Consider the following 21,996-nt stretch of genomic DNA (forward strand, 5'->3'; position numbering starts at 1 on the left):
ATATTTTGTTACAGATTATATTATAATGTTTCATTTTCATTTGAATTCATTTTCAAAAGCAGGTCCTTATTTCTAATTTATACATGCCAATGCTAAAAAAGGAGACTGACGACCTCATGTGAGTCCTATCATAGGTCAAACATGAACAGGTTTTATCAGCCACAATAACTAAAAACATCTGTATGGGTAGACTTTAAAGCCTTTAAAGGAATGCCTCACCACGAAAATGGTCATTTGTTTATTAGTTACTCACCCTGTGTTACCTTGGATGTGTGAAGAAATTGTTGTTTTTCTTGCATGCCTCCGTGGTGAACGTAGAATCTAAAAACAGAAAATTCTAGATGATTTAATTTAACAACAGCACAATCTCAATTATCTCATTTATCCAGTCGTGTGCTCCCTACTATCCAAACAAGTGCACTTTGGCTAAAATCTTAGTATTTTAAACATGTGCATGAGACTGTTTAAGCAGAAGTGTTTTGAACGGTAAAGTTTTAGCAAAAATGCATGTGTTTTAGAACTGAGCATATAACTGCATACATGAAACTTGCATGATATAGGACAAAATGTGGGAGCTTGTAAACTGAATTTTTCTTCACAAACCCATCGTAAAGTGGTGAGTAACCAAATTATCCTGTTTGGGATATTCTTTCCTCTTAAATACTAAAAGTTGATCACATAGTTAAAAAATAATGATATATAAACTGTATACAGTATGTTGCTCGCTGGGATGCAATCTAACCAGATGTCGAATTGAGGGTCCCCAACAAGAAACCAGCACCACTAGTTTGTTTTTTTAAAGTTTAAGTTTAAAGTTTTTTTATTTATGTCAAACAGCAATACAATGCACAGTTACAAAGAAGAAGAAACGAGTTACAGAAAGATAAACAATGCAGAAAATAAAATAGAAGTAAATAATATTTAAAAAAAATAAAATACAAGAATAATTAAATGAAAAAAGAATGAAACAAAAACAAATAAATAAATAATAAAATAAAAAGACAAAAGATTACATGTTAAAGACATTAAAAGCAGTGCATATGGAGGCAGTCTTCACAGCTTTTTTGTTTTGTAGACAGGAGAGAGTTGAGATATACTGTTCAAACTCTTACTTCAGCAAAACTAAATTTGTTTTTTTACTTGAAAACTTACATTTGTGTATGTGGTATTTGGCTAAAAGATAACCAGCACCACTAGTGTACCGGTACCTTAGCTGGGCTGGTGGATTCAGTAAAGGAGGGGGCGGGCTGTCCAAAACATAGACATCCCCGCCCCGGCGCTCCTCCCATTGGCGGAGCAGGGTGCCAAAGCCGGAGGGTCCTGATCGGAGGGGTCCTGCGATTGGTTGCTCGGGTCTGTGTGTGCTTGCAGCGCAGCCTGTCCGTTTGAATGTGCTGGGGACTGGAGGGGATCATTTCCATGGACCATCTGTCTCACTGGCTGCCCACACAACAAAGAAGGACCCAGGATGGTGTTAGTACATGTTGGATATCTGGTTCTCCCCGTCTTCGGCTCAGTTAGAAACAGAGGTACGACTAGCTCTATGTATCTTCTTATCCTAATAACCCTAACAAATTTCTTGGCTTTTCCTTCTTTCTTTTTTTAATGTCCTCAAATGATGTAAACAGAGCTGACACCTGCTAGCAAACGCCAGCATAATAGAGACAACATTAGCAGCCGTGCTAACTGTAGCGTCGCGTCAAATTGGCCGTGAAAGACCGTTAACGCGTGGTTACTCCAACTGGAGACGTTTAATCGTAAATAAAAAGCCATTGACGCTTTATTTTTAGGGTATTTCTGGGCCTGTTAACCGCACCAAAATGACTGCAGCTGTCAAATGGCAGCCTCTCATTTCTTTTATCCTCAGCTGTGCTAGCAGCGTGTGGTTTATCTTTCACTGCGCGGTGTTTACGTGCGTTTTTGTGAAGTCACCGCTAAGCTAACGTTACCGAACAATACCAGTAGCTTCATCTACTAGCTGAGCTTTCGCTCATAATATCCGACAGCCTTGCGTAGGATTTGTCATTAATTTGGTTTTAAGTGAGTATCTGAATCGAAGCTGACAGCTGATAACATGACAAGGGATGTTTGTCCCTTTGTGTGCAACTGGCATGGAGTCTGTTGATTTCCTTCACTCTCTCTTCTCTTTTTTCCCTTTAACCCTGAGTTATTTCAATTAAGGAGTCTACCGTTAAAGCCATGTGTAGTAATGACCAGATTTAGAGGCTATGGCTGGTTACTTGAAATAAAATAAAATGGTGCCTTAAACCTCAAATGTTGGATGCACAACGTCAAATGAAACCTGCAAAATTACGCTGCAGGTGCAGTGCAAAATCAGAACAGCATAAATATTAATAATCACTCGCTCAATTGGGCATAATAACTATAATCATCATCCACTGCAGTAGGCTATCTGTGTTGATTATGTAATAATAATAATAGTAGTGGTAATAGTAATAATAATAATAATTTGACGTGCATTGTTAAAACTACATGCAGTAGCACCAATGATTTCATTGTGCTTTTATTTGTGTTCTTTTTTCCTGTTCCATAGTATCGAGGCTGGCTCTACATTCCGCATTTCTCAGACCTTTGTCCCCCTCCATTGTGTAGCTAACGATCATCTGCTGCTGTCTGCCGTAGCCTCTGCCTGTTCTCTGCATCTAGCTGTATTGTGAACCCCTTCTTCCTCATTTCCTCTTTCCATCTGAAGACGACATTGGCATTAAAACCGAGTTCTCACTCATACCGTATCCTTCTGTGTAACAGACTAAAGAATAACACCTTTTGTAGAAAACAGTTTGTCTTTATTTAAACTGTCATGTTGCTCTTCAGTGAATAACCCATTGTAGCATTAGACTTTACTACAAACTGTCATTGTGATTCTCCCATTCAGTGTGGATAGACTACATTCTGCTGTAAATTTCTGTAAAGTGGATACATTTTGACCCCCCCCCCCTCCCCCCCATTCGATTACAGCCAGGCTTGATCGAACTCTTTCAATTTTGTCTCCATCCCCTATTTTTTTACAAAGGTGCAGCTTTTGTAATCATTAAAGCACTTGTATGATCACCTTCTCTAAACGATTTTACCAATAATCGTGTTATCCTAACATTCACCAACTGGCCAATACCTTTTGATGGTCTGCTGCACCTGTTATAGTGGCGTCCAAACAGCCGGTCATAATCCTTTCCATGTGTGAAAGCCTTTGTTCCTACAACATAAATTGATTTAGTAGGTCACAATAAATTGGCAGGTCTAACTCATCTTGCCATTTGAAACCCCCCCACTATCATGCACAGCCCCCTTTCTCAAGTCTTTCCTCAGACACCACCAGAATGCTATCCATTTTACAGGGATGTGTATATCCTGCACTGCTGTAGAACTCCTTTTTAGAATGAAAATGTCTTTTATTCTTTGGTTGTGGTTTTCTACCTTATGTTCTTGTATTAGATCCTAATGCATGGTCATTTTATACTTTTGTTTTTTCCACATTGAACAGCAGATTCCAATGTAAACTTTGTGTAGAGATGTCCCTGCTATACTGAAATGTGCTGTAAGCATACACATCTACTCATTGGATGCTGCTTCTGTTCTGTTAACCCTACAGAGAGCATGGTCGGGCCTTGCCTTTGGTCTTTATTTGCATGGTATTATTATGGTTATGTAGGATATATTACTCTTATTATTACTATTATCACACAGTGCCACACAAACTAATATTTTCCAATAAAGACTGTAGTTTTCTTTCTAACCTTCAGTGTGCTTTTTGCTGATTTCCATGTGTTCCTCCCCTCCTCCCTCCACACTGTGCTGTCACTGAGACGGTCCCCTCACTCTTTATGTGCTCTCATTTCTCAGCTGTCTTTGACAGAGTTTCGAGTTGCTGCTCTGCTTACTTTGGAGTAAAGGGCAACCAAATTTTCTATCCATTTAAAAAAAAAAAAAAAAGAAAAGCATGTTTATACTGAAACACACTGGCATAGATTTTTAATGTCACACGCTGTCATTCTTTCCTAATCCATACACTGTTGTTTACAAACAAAACACAACCTCCCTCACATTCACTCATTGGTGTTCATTGGTGATGAGTTAATATTTGAAAAAATTGGGCGATATGGATTAAATCCTCTATTTGTATTCTGAAGTCAATATATATGGTGACAGACAATTTAATGAACAAATCAATATCCAAAGTGAATGTTTTTGACTAATCTAGCAAAACTCCTTGCAAAAATCATAACAAGCCAATATTGATTTTCAGCATTGCAAAATTGTTTTCAAACTTTCGTTCACCACGGTATAACGATATGACAAATTAATCGTCTCATGGTATAGGCCGGTGGTTCACACACTTTTTTCCTCAAGGGACCTCTTTTCTATCATTGCGTAAACTGACAATCCCCAACGAAGGAAGGTATTTTATGGATATTTCATTTTATATTCAATGCATTACAATAACACTACAGAACAACTGATAAATTGAACAATTAACTCAAATAGTGACTGCAAGTACGGGACAAAGTTTGTGTAAAATGAGCAATTTTAAACAAAGCGATTGAGCTTATGGTTAGTAAATATTGGATAGTTATTTAATAGGCTTTCTCAAACAAATTGAGTGTTTTCTCCTCCCTGGCGTTTGGCCAATTTTCTCTTAGCTCTTTGGTTGTTTTAACTGTACTTTCCTAATGCAGGGTGAGGTTGTTAAGCTTGTTTAGAGGTTTATATCTTAAATTATAATCCAAAAATAACAGTTAAATTTAAGTTTTCTCCAAAGAAATGAATGACGTGCTGAGAAACAGGCCAACTGTATATATGCATCTTTTTTTATAAAGTTGTCATACACCACTTAAAATCAAGTAGGCTCCTGAATGTTTGGTGACACCCAGCTGTGTCTGGGACCACCAGGTTGGGAACCATTGGTTTAGACTATATTCTGGTATCGTCCGACTTTATTTTGGGGTATTGACTGCTTGGTTTCCTAACAAAAACACCTTTTGAAATCTCTCCTGGTTACCTGTCTATTAAACACTGGGTTACATTCTTTTGTAGGTTGCACAGGACTGTCCTGTGTGTTATTAAAGGAATATTTCAACATTTTATTTTCCATTTGGCAGAGAGTTGGATCATGTACATGAAACACAAAGCTCGACCAGCAGCCAGTTAATTTAGCCTAGCACAGAGACTAAAACGGAGAAACTGCAAGACTGTTTCTGTCTGAAGGCAACAAAGACTTCCTACCAGCACCTCTAAACTTCACCAAGTAACACATTATCAGTTTGTTTTTATTTATGCAAAAAAGTGGAATGTCGGCTTGTAGGGGAATTATGTGCCAGGCTATTTTTTTTGTCTGTCTTGACTGGCACTTTACCACACAACAAAGGACCATTAACCTGAACGCTGCAACACCTAGTTGACTGACCTTATTTGATAATCTATAAAATGTCAAAGTAATTTTTTAATGCAAACACAGCAGAAATGCTGTGTTTGCATTAAATATATGGAGGTTTCCTGCCTTTCTCTGTTTTATATCATATTAAACTTAATTTTTGGATTTTCTAATGATAAAACAAGACATTTTAAAGAAATCATGTTGCACCTCGAGAAACTGGGATGGAAATGTTAGAATATTTTCTGACATTTTATGTCAGAAAATATGGTATTAATCTTGTCATCAAACTCTCCTCCTGAATGTCCAATTAACAATTGATTAAGAATCTCAGAATGTGTAACACAATAAGATATCAACTTGGTTCAATCATCCGATGGTAACTATTTAATCTTTGAGGTGTCACATCTTCAGCTGTATGTAATATAAAATATTGGCCTTGTAAATCCAGTCATTTTCTTGTGAATAGTAGAACAGACCTTGACACAGTTCTAAAGATAAAATCACATATACAGGCATGTCGTTATCCAGTTTTAAAAATAAATTCCTACAATGATACAGCCGTGCTTGTGTAGCCTGTGATTACAGCACAAGTGCAGATAAGGTTTTAGATTATTTATTGCAGAAAGCCAGTAACAGGGTTTTTGTTAATGAATAGAAATGTACTTTATCTTGTCTACCAAAACACTTTCATTAATTACAAGTTCTGAATGTTTATATTAGACTTATAAAATGTTTTGGGGTTTTTTTATTCAAAATTTCTTCAAGTTTTTTAATGTGCATTTGGTTTAATAGTTGCTCTCACATTAAAAAGATGCTTTGAAAAGCTTTTGCTTCAGTGAAAACTTTGGGAAGATTGGTCACAACATACATCACAGGCTTTGGTTTCAGTAATTTCAAGCACTAAGCTGCACATTTTAAATATAAACCACTCTAAGTTTTAAAGTCTGGGAACATCTTGCTGTCATGATCCAGCCACTTGAGCCTTACATTTGTTCACAGCTTCTGAAATAGTCTGAGTTATTTATGTGCAGACACAAGGTGTGTTTGAGGCACAGAAATGTGTACACGGCAACTTTCTTCACCGACTACAGCAACAGACTTTTAAATAACTCAACAGCTGTAATGCCTAAGTTATTTCACTGTAGCTGCACTGGTACAGACCACATTAATATCGGATGCTTTGTCTTCCATCATGTCCTTGTTTGACCGCAGATTTGCATCAAGGTCAGTGAGTGCTGTGCAAGCATGTGACTTTGTATGCAGGTTTTCAGCTGTGCAACATACAATCTGATTTCCCTCATTAGTCCCTCACTCTGTGTGCCAATCAGTGATATCAGCTTGTGTGGTGACAGGTTTTCAATGAAAAAACTGCATGCACAAGGCTAACAGTGTCACATGATGGAAGACCACCGCACCAGGCAGGAGACAGGATTATGTTAGAGGGGAGGTACGATTGTAAAGCTGCAGTGATGGAAGCAGATGGGGGAGGAGGGGAGAGAGAGAGAGAGAGAGAGAGAGAGAGACAGGTTTGATGTCAGACTGCTGCAGTCGCGGCTGGGCAGGGCTTACGGGCTGTCACTCACGCAGGGACACCATGCCGCAGCCACACCGTGGGGGAGGGGCTGCCTGTGCAGCAGCTCAGGGGTGAAGAGAGGTGGATGGGTGTGTATGAGTGTCTGCTGCATGTGTGTATTGATGGGTGGGGGTCTGTTATGCACCAATCAGGCATTTTATGTCTGCAAGTAAAAGCCAAAGCAGAGACGTAACAATAACATCGGGGCTGTTGCTGGCAGCACTGCAATATGTCAAATATTAATGTCAGCGGATCATGCTGTGAAAAAGCCCAGAGACAAATAATTTGATATTTACTTTAAGCTTTGCTTTGAGTCCAGTCTTACCAGGTCACAGGATCCATACAAAAGTGACATACGGCCTTTTACCAATCCAAACCAGCAGTCTGCCATTTCTGCTCTACTTCCTCAGCCAAATGATGTTTTCAGTTTGCTCATGGCTCTCAAGGTTCACTGGCTTCCCATGTCCTGAGGCTATATGCAACGGAGCAAAACAAAAGTCAGGCAAATATGTCAATAATTAAAAGAATAGTTTGACATTTGGGGAAATATGCTAATTTGCCTTCTGGTGGAGAGTTAGATGAGAAGATGGATACCATTTTCCACAAGATGTAAGGTGTTATTTAGTGAGTTTTCATTACTTTTGGGAGACCCAAGCTAGTAGTTTCCTCCTGTTTCTAGTCTTTGAGGTAAGCCAAGCTAAGTAGCACTAGCTCCTGGGTATTCATATGTTCGCCATTTCATCTTTGGAGCGCTCTTACTCTAACCCTAGACATTTTCCTATCCTGTTTGGTGATGACAATAGAAAACTACTTTGATTTCCTGTCCCTAAAATGCGAAATATTTTTTTTTCTCTGTTCTACCTTTTCTTTTTCTTTTTCCTCTCTATGAAATTGGCTGACTAGTTGCCATTATTTTAAATTTAAGGCTCAAATAAGTGACTTGTTCTCCAAAGGACACCCCCCACCCCATCTGGGAGGTATCTATGAATGAAAACTCACTAATTAAAACATTTAATCGTGTTTTAAATACACAAAAACCAATGTGCAGAAGTGACTTTTTCTTGGCTGGGACCAGTACCTCCCTAATGTTTCCACTGAATGCCTGGAGACTGTTCAAAGCCAAGTAACAGTCTATCGCTTAACGCCCCATAAAACAACAAATTGTTGTTTTTACACTTTGGTTTTATACAGATTAAATAAGCAAAATACAAAATGTTAATTCTTGAGATTTAATAGTGCTTGAATGCATTTATTGCAATTGTTTGACAGAGCTAGGCAAGCTGTTTCCAGTCTTTATGTAAAGTTTAACTAACCAGCTTCAACTGTAGCCTTATAACATACAGCTATTAAAGCGTTACTGATCTTCTCCTCTGTCTGCCAGAATGTCCCACTATTCTTTTCAAAATGTGAAGTAAGAGAAGGCATATAAGCAAAATGTTGTAGTACACTGTTAAATAAATAAAATAAATGTCCATATATTTGTAGGATTTTGTGTTAACATAAAACGGTTAGACTTGAAAATGTGTTAATTAGATCTCAGCTCCATGTACAGCTAATTCGATTTTTCAGCGATTTACTAAATATATCACAAACCAAATCCAAGCCAAATCATCTCTGTTCTTCATATTAGACATTGTCACTCCTTATTACTGATTAACAAGTCCAGCTTTAATCGGCCTGACTCAGCTTGAAACAGCTGACACAACAGCAGATGAGACAGTTATTTTTCCCAACCATGCAAATGCAAAATAGTCCGGTACTTAGTTTCACACAGCGCACAGCCGATCCTCCAGACCCTGCAGTCTGCTCCCTGTTCCAGAAAGCTAGAAAGCTGTAATGGGCAGCTGAAGTAGTGATTGTTTGTCCCCACCTCGCCCTCCCCCAAGCCCTCCTTTCTCTGAGCTTGGAGTAATTTGTATTGATTGTTTTGTGCAACTTGATACTGAGGTGATTCAGTGGGACTACCACACAACCCCATGTCTCCTCCACCTCTAATAGGAAGGGTGGGGGAAGGTAGAAATATAGGCGGATAATCTTTTGAGCCTGCTTCAGTTGCTGTGGAGGGTTTTAATGAGAAATCTACAGTTTAATATTTGTTCCTTCAAACGGCAGGCATAATACACAGCCCGAATCTATTAAACTGATTAGCCATGGACCAAAGACAACCCTTTGTGCTGTAGATCTTCTTGGAAACAGACCCGGCTGTTAGTGAAGATCCATCCTTCCTGCTGGCTGCACTATGGCAAGTGGAGAGGCAGGCCACTGGGTGCAATCTGTGTGTGGGTTTAGATTGTGCTCTGCAGGGGTCTCAATGTCTGTGTCCTCCATCTGCTGTTTTTTCTGTCTTGTCTCGTATGTTCTTGTGTCATGTCTCTCCTATTTTTATGTTCTCTCTGTAATTGGTTCCTTTTGTGTGCATTTGTGTGTGTGTGTGGGAGAGAAAGTCAGAGAGTGCTTGTTTTTGCAGTTATGTGCGTCATTATGTCCTCTTCACTGGTTTGTCTGGGTCTCTCTGTGTGAATGAAAGTGATCTCAGGCTTATCTGGCTCAATTCTGATGACTTGCATTTATTTCCCATAGGAGCACACTTCACCAGGCATCAACACAGCCATGCTACCTCCTGCCGACACTTTCACCTGGGTGCTCCCCAGGCACCCATCTCAGCAGAGTTCCCTCTAGGACATGCCAGCCAGCCGCCTCAGACCGGCCTGGCCACCCACCTGCCCCCGGCACACCACCCGCCCCTCACTGCCCTGCCTGCACCCCCTCAGTTTCAGGATGTGCCAGGGCCTCCATTCCTACCTCAGGCCTTACACCAGCAATACCTCATCCAGCAGCAGCTTCTTGAAGCGCAGCACCGCAGGATTCTCCCACACTCCAGGTAGACACTAGCCTGGGTATACCCATACAGCCTTTCGCGCTTGATTTCATTTCGAACCTGCAGACAGTCTGGCAACCACGGCCGTTTCTTAGCCCTGTTTTAGGGATCCAATCACAGAACGGGGAGGGACGGCAAGACGATGACGCGTACTACTCGGCAGACGGAAGCTTGTGGTTTTCTTACGGATCCAACATGGCTGCAGCAGACGCGGAACTCTCTTTAGCTGTAGATGGCGTTTTAAATAGTTTAGAGCGAAAGTTGATTTTAAAAGAAGAATAGCGTTTGACTTTACACTCCTGTTTCACCACCAAAAAGGTTGTTTTAGCCTTGCTTCCGACAGGATTTGGCCAAAGCCTAATCTACAAACTAGCCCCGATACCGCTCGCTGCTGTAACACCGGTGATCTCGCTACGAGCCGGGGGGGCAGCGGAGCCGCCGAGAGACCCGCAGCACCTTATCTATTGCCCATAAAATCAGTGGATGTGTGAGGCTGAATGACATGAGGGGGGAATAAGGCATAAAAATAAATAATCTCGCAGAAAGCGAGAACTTGAGAAGCAAAGCAGCAAGCAACACGCACACACACACACAAACACACGATTGGCTAAGAGCTACGTACAGACGCTGTTGATAGACATTCGTAGCGCCCAATAAATGGCTCTGGAGGATCGTAAACCACGCCTCCCCTATGGAGAAATGAATGGCTGGTTTCCAGAATAATCTCATTTGTGATTAGTCTGCCGTTAGCCAGGCTAGGTAGACACACTACCTGCATGCAAACACAGATAAACACAAAACCATGTCAGATATTTTTAACTTATCTTTATCTCATTGCAGAAGAACCCAGGAGCGACTCCCTCTGAACCCCCACCGACTGCGCTCAGGCTACGAGTACTCCCCTCCCCTCCATGTCCCCCAGCCAATGACACAGCAGCAGCGGTACCTGGCCGAAGGCACCGACTGGTGAGTCACTGTCGGAAATTAATGAGAGTCCTGTAGAGTCAAGAAATTATCCACATTTTCATCTCTGCACCCATCTGTCTGTCTGTCACATTTCCTAGCATGGGTGATGATGTTGATTTAGTCTCCTGTCTGTCTGTCCGCCTGCAGGGATCTCAGCGTTGATGCTGGCCTCCCTCACCACCAGTACCAACTCCAGCAGCTTCCGCAGCACTATCAGCATTACCTGGCCTCCCCTCGAATGCACCACTTTCCCAGGAACACATCCTCTGCACAAGTGGTATATATGGCACCCCTCTATTTTCAATATTCACTTTATTAGCAAAATTGTTTTTAATGCCAGTGACAGCTGTGGCCGGAGGAATGCCTGGATGGAACTTTTTGAAAATTGGCACAAAATCCACTCTCTTACTCAAGGATGAAGTAATTAGACTTTGGTGTTCAAAGCTGAAGGTCACTGTGACCTCACAAAATAATTTTTTTGGCCATAACTCCAGATTTTGTATGCAAGATAAGACAAAATTGTGCACAAATGTCTAATGGGATTAATTGATGAAGTGATGACACTTTTATATCCAAAAGGTCAAAGGTTCCTTTCTAATTTAGGAATAGAAGGGGAGTTTGTGACCTGATTTCACATTTAGTCAGATACTGAATTGCTTACACTAATCTTAGGTGCCCACATTGAGACTGTGATTATAAATATATCTTATGTTGTGCTGGGTTGAAGTTGTATATGAATCATCTAGATTTTAAAATTTGTAGCTTCTTTGCAGCAACATTATTTATTTGAAGCATTATCTACTGTCTTGTCTGCTTACGAGTCTTGACAGACATGGATGTTACTGCGAGGCAGTAATTCTAGTTTGTCCTGTCTTCTAAAGATAGCAAAAGTAGAACACAACTGGCATATATCCATTAAATCAATGGAGAAAAACCTTAACTCATAGGTCAAGATATCTGCTTTTGCTGTTTTGAAAACAGAAACACAGCTTTGGGGTTTGTGTCATGTTCAATATCCTCAAGAATGAGTCTTTTATTTCTAACAATGCAACAAAACAATGAAGAGAAACTGTGTTTAACAACTATAGTGCTGTTATATGATGAAGAGTTCTCTTTTGTCAGGTTGTGCATGAAATCAGAAACTACCCGTACCCCCAGCTGCACCTGTTGGCACTGCAAAGTCTGAATCCTTCAAGGCACGCCACTGCTGTGCGGGAGAGTTACGAGGTAAATCTTTCCACTCATTCATCTACGACTCTATTCTGGTTGAAAAAACATCTCACCTCAAGTTTCATATAGTAGCTGTTTCTGGTGCTTTTGATCATTTCAAATAAACCTTTTCAGTTACTCAGTTGTCATTGTATTATTGGGGGATTAAGTGCACTTGAAGGACTTTCTGTCCATGTTGGCTTGAAAACATCAGTTGTACAAAACAATCTCCTCTCGTGGTCTATTTAGTAGCTGTTCTATTGTTTGTGTTATTGTTAGTATTCTATTTATTCTATTCTATACGATTCTCAACTGCACGTCCACTTTCCCAAAGGAGCTGCTGCAGCTGGAAGACCGGCTGGGGAGTGTCAGTAGAGGAGCTGTTCAGACAACCATAGAGAGATTCACCTTTCCACACAAATACAAGAAGGTAGATAACTTGATATTGATATAATCTAAACATATGATAATACTATAATCATCATCATCATAATAACATTCTTTCAATTCTTACTTTGTTATGTATTTATGGCTATTGACTCTCTCTCCACCTCCATATGCTTGTAATTTGTGGGTAATTAATTTGCCAAAAAAAGTGACAGATATTGGCTCTTTGGGCTATAATGATTGTTTAATGAAAATATGATATTGTGGCAACTCTAAAACACACAGAGAGAGATACAGAGAGATTTTTTTTATGTTCTTTTTTGACCCTGCTTTTTGTGTCTCTGTAATCTTACCTGCTAACAGAGAAAGCCCCTGCAGCTGAAGATTGGGGAGGAGGAGGAAACAGATGTGGATGAGAAGTGCACCATCTGTTTGTCCATGCTGGAGGATGGAGAGGACGTCAGGTCAGAAACGCTTAATAGCCCACAGAAACACCCTTTTTTCCAGTGGTGGAAGAAGTATTCAGATCCCTTACTTAAGTAAAAGTACTAATACCACACTGTGAAATTACTCCAATTAATCCACTACTAAAAGTACAAAAGTATCAGTATCAAAATGTACTTAAAGTATCAAAATTAATTAATTTATTAAATTAAGTACTAGTTATACAGAATGGACCCACTCAGATTATTTCCATTGATGCATCTATGTAAGCACAATTTAATTGTTTAAAGATAGGGCTCATTTTAACTACCAAATAAAAGTTACATGAAATGGTAATACACAAGCAAAGTACAAGTACCTCAAAATTTTACACTACAGTGCTTGAGCAAATGCACTAATTGTTAGTTACATTATACCACCGCTTTTCTTAAAAAGACACTTGAAAAGCTTAAAATATAAGTTTGATCTTTTGGGAAACGCACTTATCTGCTTATTGCTGATGACGCTAGCACTCCAATGTCTCCTGAACATGAAGCTAACTTTGCTGCTAACAGCTAGTCAGCTTTAGGTAAATGACTTAAGCTTCACTGCCAAAAGCTACTTATTCATTCAGTGGAAATGGATATTTTTAAGTTAGTTCAGATTGAATATTTGGTATTAAACATTTGTTTGTTCCTCTACTTGGCTGACCTTGGCTGGAAACAGAAAACCGTTGGCTTAGCTTTGTTTAACAGCAACATTCGGATGTTGCTTTTCGCGGCTAAGACAAATAGTCCATTAAAGGAAAACCCCGTTAAATTAAGAGTTGCTATTTTTACACTTCAGTTTGTGTACGGTTTAAACAAAACTGAGATAAATATTAATTAATTGCCTTTAGCGGTGCTTCTAGGAGGCTTTTGTTATCTTAGGATAGAGTCAGGGTAGCAGTTTACCCCTGTTTTCAATCTTTGTGCTAAGCTAAGCTAGCCAACTACTGGCTCTGGCCTTGTTTAACCCTCTGGAGTCTTCAAAAGCGCCAAAGCTTGACTTCTTTATCACATCCAGACGTAAAAATAAAGCAGCGTGGAGCCCTACTGTAAATTTACGTTCTGGCTGTAAACTCCATGAGGCCAGTTTCAGTTTGATGATGATATACCAAGTAAAAATGGAGACAAGATCAAATATATTTAGGATAAAACGATATAACTGGATGTAACCCTCTTTTATGTTATATTTGCAACCTTTGTTCACATTTAAAATTCTTTATTGAGCATGATAGTGTTTTGAAAGTAAAAAAAAAAAAAAGATTCAAAATCACATTTTATGTTGAACTAAAGGCCTTGAAAGACATGAAAAGGATTTAAAAATGGGCAAAATAGCCCACATCTCCATAGAGTTAAGTTACAAATTTAAGAGCGGCATGACCTTCTCATCTAACACTCCCTTAGAAATAAAACACATATTTATATTCCTTTAAATAAGTTAATATATAGATCAATGGTGTTGCAATATCCTGGTATTGATGATTACTGATTATCTAAAAAGTGAAAGATGGATTATAATTATGATAACATTGTCTTTATTCTTTCATTTTTCTTCGTAGGTAACAATATTGTTATCATGAATTCTTTTGGCCACGATAATTGTGGAGTGAAAATCTACTATCTATACACTACAGCTCTATAGATGTACATGGGTTTAAGGGCTTCTGTGGGGTTTTGAGTTTACATAAAAGGAACCATCTGCTGTTAAATAAGCCTGTCAGCAAATGCTAAATATATCACAAATGATCGACAAATAGCCAAATAATTGCTCTTGTTCACATTAGACATACAGGGAAACCGGGTCAATCCATTTTATAACACCTCCAGCTTTAGTCTGGTTGAGTCAGCTTAAGCAGTTGTCACAACAATAGATAAGACAATTAGTAAGTGGAATTTGTTAGTCCTACAGAGCCAGGGTAGCTGTTTTTCACCTGTATTCCAGTCTTTGTGCTAAGATAATTTAACCAGCTGCTGGCTCTACAGTTACATTTAACAGACAAACATGAGAGTGGTTTTTAATTCTCTCATTTAAGTCTTCGCCAGAAAGCAAATATTTCACAAAATGTCAAACCGTTCTCACTATTCTTCTCGAGCAACGACTTGAGCATGTGCACCTTCACATGAGTTGGGGTGTGAAATTCAGGGGGTAAGAGCTGTGCCCTGGAATGAAGAAAGGGGGTCAGTTTACAGCATGTGGAGCCTCAGCTGTCTGAGAGGCGTGCAGGATTGATGACTCAACAGAAGCCGTCTCTACGTGCCTGGATGAACTAAATTAACTCCCTGCTGGTTTTTAGAAGTCCTTTGCAAGCACATAACTGTACTGTACTGAGAGAGTCATGCTTGAATCAACACTGACCCCGTGTCTCTCTGTCTCTCTGTCCTCCAGGAGATTGCCCTGTATGCATCTCTTCCACCAGGGCTGCGTGGACCAATGGCTGGCCACCAGCAGGAAGTGTCCGATCTGTCGAGTTGACATCGAAACACAGCTGAACCCTGACAGCTGATGAGATTTCAACCCCCCTACTCCTTGTCAATCACCCTCGTGTGGTTCCTGCTTACTTCCACCCCGGCTTGCCGGCCCTCTCCCTTCTCCCCCTGTTGGGTGCTTTGCCAAATGTCTCCAGACTTCATGTGACATCACCACCCTTCTGACTCACGCTTTACTGAGCCAAGCCAGGAAAACTAACTGCACGAGAGGCAGCGAAGGTCTCTCTTTATATAGAAGCACATCCCTCTGGAGGCAAAAGACACGCAGACACACATACTCATGTACACAGGGTTTACTTGTAGCTTGCTGGTTGTAAGTGGGGTGTTGTTGCTGTTGTGGTGTTGTACTGTAGGTAGCCCCGGGCTGTGTAGCATGTCCTCAAAGCCATGACTTAATGTCCTGAGAGTGGAAAAACACATAACCCCACACTGCTGGCTACTTTCTCTCTTTTTCTCTCTCTCTTTCTATATATATAAATATATATATTTCTCTCTTTTCCAACACACTTCAATCAAAGTGAATATTCTGCCACACAAGAAAGCTTAACAAATGCTCTGATGCCATGTTTACCTAAAGATCATTTGTGGTCGTAGTAGAGTAGCAGTAACCAACAAGTGATATCCGATACGCCGTCGCCTTCTTGGGAGGGGGCGAGCAACGGCTAGCTGAGTGTTTTAATTCTATCATGCAGCTTTGACATTTTGCAATACAGTTGTACATTTACCTTGGGTTGGTGTCATGTGAGATGGTGTTATGTGAGTAGGTCTCCCTCACTGCCGTGGAGCCCGGTGATTGAGTCTTTGTGTGTTTTAAAACATAAAAAAAAAATAGGTAGAAAGTGTTTTTACCAAAATGCATTTTGTCACGGTGTAGCTTGAACCTGGTTCACGTGTGTGTGTGTGTGTGTGTGTGTGTGTGTGTGTGCGTGCGTGTGTGTGCTCTGCCCTGCTGTGTGCGACTTTAAAGAATGTGTCTAACAAATGTGTGAGTGCAAATATGTTTCAAGGGTTCGAGGCAACACCAAGACGTTAACTCACTGTAGGTTAACGGCATGGCCACTTGAGAGCTTATACAACACAAAGCCAAAAAAAAGGGATGAAAAAAAAAGGAATCAGGCACTGCAGAGTGAGGTGGGAGGAAGACTTAGCTGTCTTTGTACCTGTATCTTCATCTGGCGCAGGGCCAGCGGCAGAGTGTACTAAAAATGCATGTTTCATCGTTGACTTGGGCTGTAAGCTTTGGTAGCCTTTCTTCAGTTTAAAAAGGTACAGAGATGGCTTTGCATGACTTAGTTAATCTGAGCTGTGACTATCTTCTCAACACTAACAAACAAACAAAAAAAAACGGTGTCAGTGGCTGCTCCCCTGACTTGTAGCGTGTGTTCATCCTGTCCCCTTTGGTGGCAACGACGGGATCCTCTTTTTGATGTTTACCTTATTGCCTAAAGAACAAGCACATGTGACAATAGTTATAGCAACAAAAGGTTTTTCCTCGGTATTGCATTTGCGTTGGTTTATATTTAGGTATAGATTCATGCAGTGTTTCAGCAGAGAGAGGAGCTTGCGTATTGATCTTGTGTATTTGTGACAGACCTCCCCTCGTGGTTGCTATGCTGGTTGCTATGCTGTATTGCTAGAACATGTAGAACGTGGTGCGACGGAGGCAGCCTCCCTCTCGCAGTGCACAGACACAACAGCAGGAAAACATTCAGGCTGTTAATACTGACCAGTTTTCACTTTTTTATTTCAGTTCTGCAGGATGCCTTTAGGACCCTCACTGTCCTATGCACTGTGATAGTAAAGGATAAACCCAGAGACTCTTTTTAGCCTTTAAGGATCAATTAACTCGGATTACTGTCTCCCTGTCTTGTGCACTGCCAGTGTCGACACTGCCTCCTCCTGTAGTGGAGTCATCTGTGATGAAGTTTTCATAGTTTACACAGGGTGTTGTCAGTTGAGATGCCTTAAGTATTTAACAATCATAATTTATTACTAACTGTAGATATTGTGGGTATGTATTTAATTTTATATAGTTTTTTTGGGGGAGTGGGGGGGGGGGGCGACTGAATCATAATTTATTTATTTAGAAATAACACAAAATGCTATGAAAAAAAACTATTACCTCATTTTTGCATTGTTTTAAATGGGAATGCTTTGCATGCAGTTGTATTTTTTGGAACACTAAAGTTAAAGAAAAAAAAAAGATCCCTGCTGTTTGATCTCCACAAGCTGGCTGTGCGATGTTTACTGTCCAAGGCTGAGCTACTGAGCCCGCTCTCCGTCTCTCTCTCTCTTTCCTCTTATAGGAATGCTTCACCGGTATACTGATCATTTGTCGATTGCTCATACTGTGTTACCTTGAATTCTTAAAGAAAACATTGTTTTTCTTGCATACCTCCAAGTGGAGTACCCAAAAATTTAAAAGATTTCTGACAAATTAAAGTAAATGGAGCCGTGTTTAACACCTGCAGAACTATATAAAAACATCAATTTTCAAACACTCAAATTGTGCAATAAACTAAAGTCTCACTTATCCAGTCGTATGCTCACTACTTCCTAAACACATGCATTTTTGCTAAAATTGTTCTATTTAACGGAGCCATATGAAAAACTCACTTTTTCAATGCTTGTGCATATATTTGGATATCTGAAGTGGCCACCAACTCATAAACTGTGAAATTGGACAACCCAGTCAGTTTTTTTGTGAGCTACGTAGATCAGAAAACATGAGATTCAACAAGCCAATTATATCTGGCTCCCCTTCCTATGTCAGACATAGCCTCATTAGAACTGCGTATTTCCACCCACATATTGAGACCTGATTATGGCTAGAAAGATCTGTCTTGTGTAAATATCACGGCACATTCTTATAATCGGAATGGCTTGAGGCATGAACATGCCTCTGATTAGCTCACTCTGATATTCTTACTCTAACCTCAACCAATCTCACTCCTCATGACAAACTCTTGTGAGAGTTTTAGACAAGATGGGACATATTTTTCTCTTATAGATACACGCGCTATACAGGCCCTGTTTATTCAGGTTTATTCAGACAGACAGTATGAGAAAAATAATGTGTTCTTTTTTTTTACTATACAGCATGTAAACATGCTGTAAAGTATGCAAAATGCTAATACAAACTGGACAAAAAATAGCATAATATGCCCCCTTTAAAACACTAAAACCAGTATGTCAGATAGCTTATGAGGAAGTGTTTTAAATAGTAAGATTTTGGCAAGAATGCATGTATTTAAGTACTAAGCATACAACTGAATACACTGAGTATACTGCACAAGTGTGTGTTAGAGGTTGCAAAAAGGGGTTTTGATATAGTGTTCCTGTTGTTAAACGCGGCTTCCATTTACTTACATATTTTAGATCCTTTGTTCACTTTGGCGGCATGAAACAAAAACAGTAGTAAAGTTCTTTTCTTCAAACATCGAGGTAGGACAGGTTGAATTATTCATCACACAGGGTGTAATGGTACAAATGGTCAATTTAAGGATGATTTATTCCTTTAATCTCTCTCTATCTCTGTCTCTTTCTCATGTGGTGCTGTGGATCTTGGTTACATTCCATTCAATGCAATTCCTCTGATCCCCCATGCTGTGATGTAGTGGACGAACTGCAATGAAGTGATTTTTGTTTTTGTTTTGCACTCACTTGTTTAAATATGGGAACCCTCTCACTGGCAAAAAAGTTAGTTTAGATAATTTAATATTATCACTAAGAACTCAAGCTTTTATTTCGTAATGCTCTGCTTCTCACAATGCACTATGGGTCTTAATAACGATCATCTGTGAAGCATGTTCCTTCGCTTTAACTCGTTGTATCTTTTGATTTTCATCTCTCTGGTGTTTCTCTTCAGTTTGTAGATTTAAGCATAACAAGTGCCTCGCTTTAGGAGATATTACCATACTACTGAAACCATTAATAACAATCAATCCATGAAGCCACCATGCCTTATTGGTTGCATAATTAAAAAGAGTCGTGAAGGAGCTATGACCACATATGACAGGTGTCTACAAAAGCCATTATCCTCGAAATTGAAGTCAAACTGTCCAAACTAGTTGTTGGTTTGTAGAACTGGAGCGTTAAATATTGTGGAAATTGTTCTGTCTATGAAGAGGCATGTTTCACTGTGGGCTTTACAAATACTTCAGTAATCCTTCTTTAATTATGTTTATCTTCTATCTTTTTTTTTATTTTACCGTCCATCTCTCCTCTCAGAATCTATCCTCTGTTTCCTTTCACAGTCTAAAAGGAAGGCAAGGATTTTAAAGCACAACCTTTTCTAAAAATGCATGTTTTCTCAGGTTTCAATATAGTCTCAATGGTTTAATATTATATGGTGAAAATATATACAAAGAATATAACTGAAAAAAATAAATTAATTTTTGCTGTTTGAAACTGAAAAACAAAACTGAAGAGAAAATATCCCAAAAAGTGCCAGTGAAAGGGCTGCCGCCATCCTTGTATGAAACTCTGCTGTTTAGCTGTGACTGCGCAATGTTTTTCAATATAGGATATTTTATCTGAAAATAGAACTATTTATCATTAATATTAAAGCAATAGCGCATTAATGGTGATGAGTGTGTTGATGAAGAAATGGATGAGCATATTATGGGTAAATGTTAGATTCACATGTGGTGGAATTTTGTACTTTATTTATTATTACTACTAATAATAATGATAATGATTTCGAAAGTTGCATTGCTAAACCCAAACTGTTCTGTTTTTTAATTTTAATTTTATTTCATGGCTTGTATATTATCCTTTTGTATGTGCTCTTTTTGTAATAAATTGGATAAAACGGACAAGTTCTTGTTGTTATTTCATTATATTCTGGTATGATTTTGGACTTTTTCTCCCTAGATGATAAAATGTGGTTCAAATTTGACCTTTTCATGCTTAACCTGTAAACCAAAATAAGAAAAAAGTAAAAATGCAGCAATCTTTGTACTTCGTGTTTACATCAGACGTAAATATCGATGTATTTAGTATAAATTTTGACACATTTTTCTGAAATTCAGCTTCACATATTTATCTATTTAAGAAATGTCATTCGGGTTTTTTTTTACCACTCAGGTGGAGCAGAACAAGCTGTTCAATAAAAAATGTATTATCCCCTAATAAATGTGTGTGACTAACACATTAGCTAACTTTTGGCATTTGACACACCCAACAAACACAGAGCACCCATACGCCTCATTTCTACACAGTTTATCTAAAATCTGCCAAAAAAGTTCAAACTTTTAAACAAAATCAGACATTAGCATTTATTTGGAGACGAATGCCAATTATAATTAGCTTTGGGTTTGTTTTAAGGGAAATATGTGGCTGCTTGGAATCTAAACTAAGCTGGTGTTTTTTTCACCAGCTAGTTAACTGTCTGCCATTTGATGTTAGGCAGCAAGTGTACAATGTTTTTTTTCCCCTGCATCAATCAGTTTCCAGCAGCTGTCTGCTGCTGGAAACTGATTGATGAGAGTGCTGTAAGTAAACCAAAACAGTAAAGCTTCAGGCTGTGAATCCAAAACGCTGAGTTAAAAGATGCTAAAACGTGTTGGAGAGCTGTGATGAACTGCAAAGCCGGCTGATAATTACCTGTGGGGTCGTCACGATGAGTGACTAATTCAACGTGACACACAGTCTGTAAAAAACATATTGAAACATACTGAATGTATTGATTGTGGAGTGCAGATTTAAAGTTTAAGTTGTGTAGGTGTGTATGTTGTTTGTAAGAACCCACCAGTCAGTCAAAGCTATATTGAGTATTGCAAAAGAGTTTAATATTTTATAAAACCTAAATTATAACAAAACAACTGAATAAACCATCCCTGACATATGAAACTTAAAAAGAATGGCACATTCAGTTTCCTGACCCAAGAAGATATTGTCACAGTATTTCATTGCAGGCTATATTCCCACATAGTATTAAATATTCAACTATAATATAATATTATTAATAAAAAACTAGGATTGTAAAAATGTGTCTCACTTCCTGAGATATAAACCTGCCAGAGCAGATTCTCTTTGGTCATTACTTTTAAACACGAGATCTCGCTGCAAAGGGAGTTCTTGTATAAATAAATACTTTCTTGCTAGTATTTCGGGTAGAAGACCCTGGCGATCTTCCCGTCGGCCCTCTTAGTGTCCAGCCACTTCCCACAGAGGAAGATGGTGGTGACGCCGTTGGCTGTGTTAGTCACTTCCACGCGATCCAGCAGCCAGCCAGGGCTCAGACCCGAGTTATCGTGCTCCACCCGAACCTTCTGCAGCTCTCCCATGTCCAGCATTTCCAACAGGAAACGGTCCGTCTGCTCGCGTTCAAAAAGGTTACGAAACTTCTGCCGCAGTTGTCGACTGCCTGAATCTCCATTGGAGCCGAAGATAGTGATGAAAACATTGGCATCTGTACCTGCTCCCTTCTCGTCACCCGTGATGACGATGATCTCGTACTTGACGGGCACCAGGCTTCGAGCTTTGCTGGCAAAGCTCTCGATTGACTTTGTGCACTCAAAGGTCAAGAAATCATCCCTCTTTGGAGAGAGAGGGATGAGGGCGTTGCAGCTGAAGATGTACCTGTAGGAGAATGATTTGTTAGTAATAGTGAAGCTTGGATGCAGATGTATGT

At 39.5% G+C, this 21,996-nt stretch overlaps 2 protein-coding genes across 4 annotated transcripts in view; one reads left to right on the top strand and one right to left on the bottom strand.

Annotated features, from left to right (window-relative positions):
* The first annotated feature begins 1,417 nt into the window (after nt 1-1,417).
* On the top strand, nt 1,418-20,172 carry ark2ca (arkadia (RNF111) C-terminal like ring finger ubiquitin ligase 2Ca). Of its 2 annotated transcripts, none has more exons than XM_059357792.1 (8): nt 1,418-1,529; nt 9,546-9,846; nt 10,684-10,809; nt 10,957-11,086; nt 11,932-12,036; nt 12,353-12,448; nt 12,769-12,869; nt 15,259-20,172. In XM_059357792.1, exons 1-8 carry the CDS (start codon nt 1,469-1,471, stop codon nt 15,374-15,376), a joined length of 1,038 nt encoding a protein of 345 aa, XP_059213775.1. In that variant the 5' UTR covers nt 1,418-1,468; the 3' UTR covers nt 15,377-20,172. The 2 variants fall into 2 exon arrangements, with proteins under 2 accessions (XP_059213775.1, XP_059213774.1); XM_059357791.1 differs by having other exon boundaries at nt 1,426-1,529; nt 12,356-12,448.
* Nucleotides 20,173-21,234: 1,062 nt separating this feature from the next.
* The window catches only part of loxhd1a (lipoxygenase homology PLAT domains 1a), a 32,961-nt gene continuing 32,199 nt past the window's right edge, over nt 21,235-21,996 (bottom strand). For both annotated transcript variants that reach the window (XM_059357548.1, XM_059357547.1), the window contains one exon: nt 21,235-21,944. In XM_059357548.1, coding sequence (XP_059213531.1) covers nt 21,464-21,944 — 481 coding nt within the window. In that variant the 3' untranslated portion in view covers nt 21,235-21,463. The remainder of the gene's footprint in view (nt 21,945-21,996) is intronic.

Source organism: Centropristis striata, chromosome 19 (assembly GCF_030273125.1).
Source record: "Centropristis striata isolate RG_2023a ecotype Rhode Island chromosome 19, C.striata_1.0, whole genome shotgun sequence".
Classification (NCBI taxonomy): Eukaryota; Metazoa; Chordata; class Actinopteri; order Perciformes; family Serranidae; genus Centropristis; species Centropristis striata.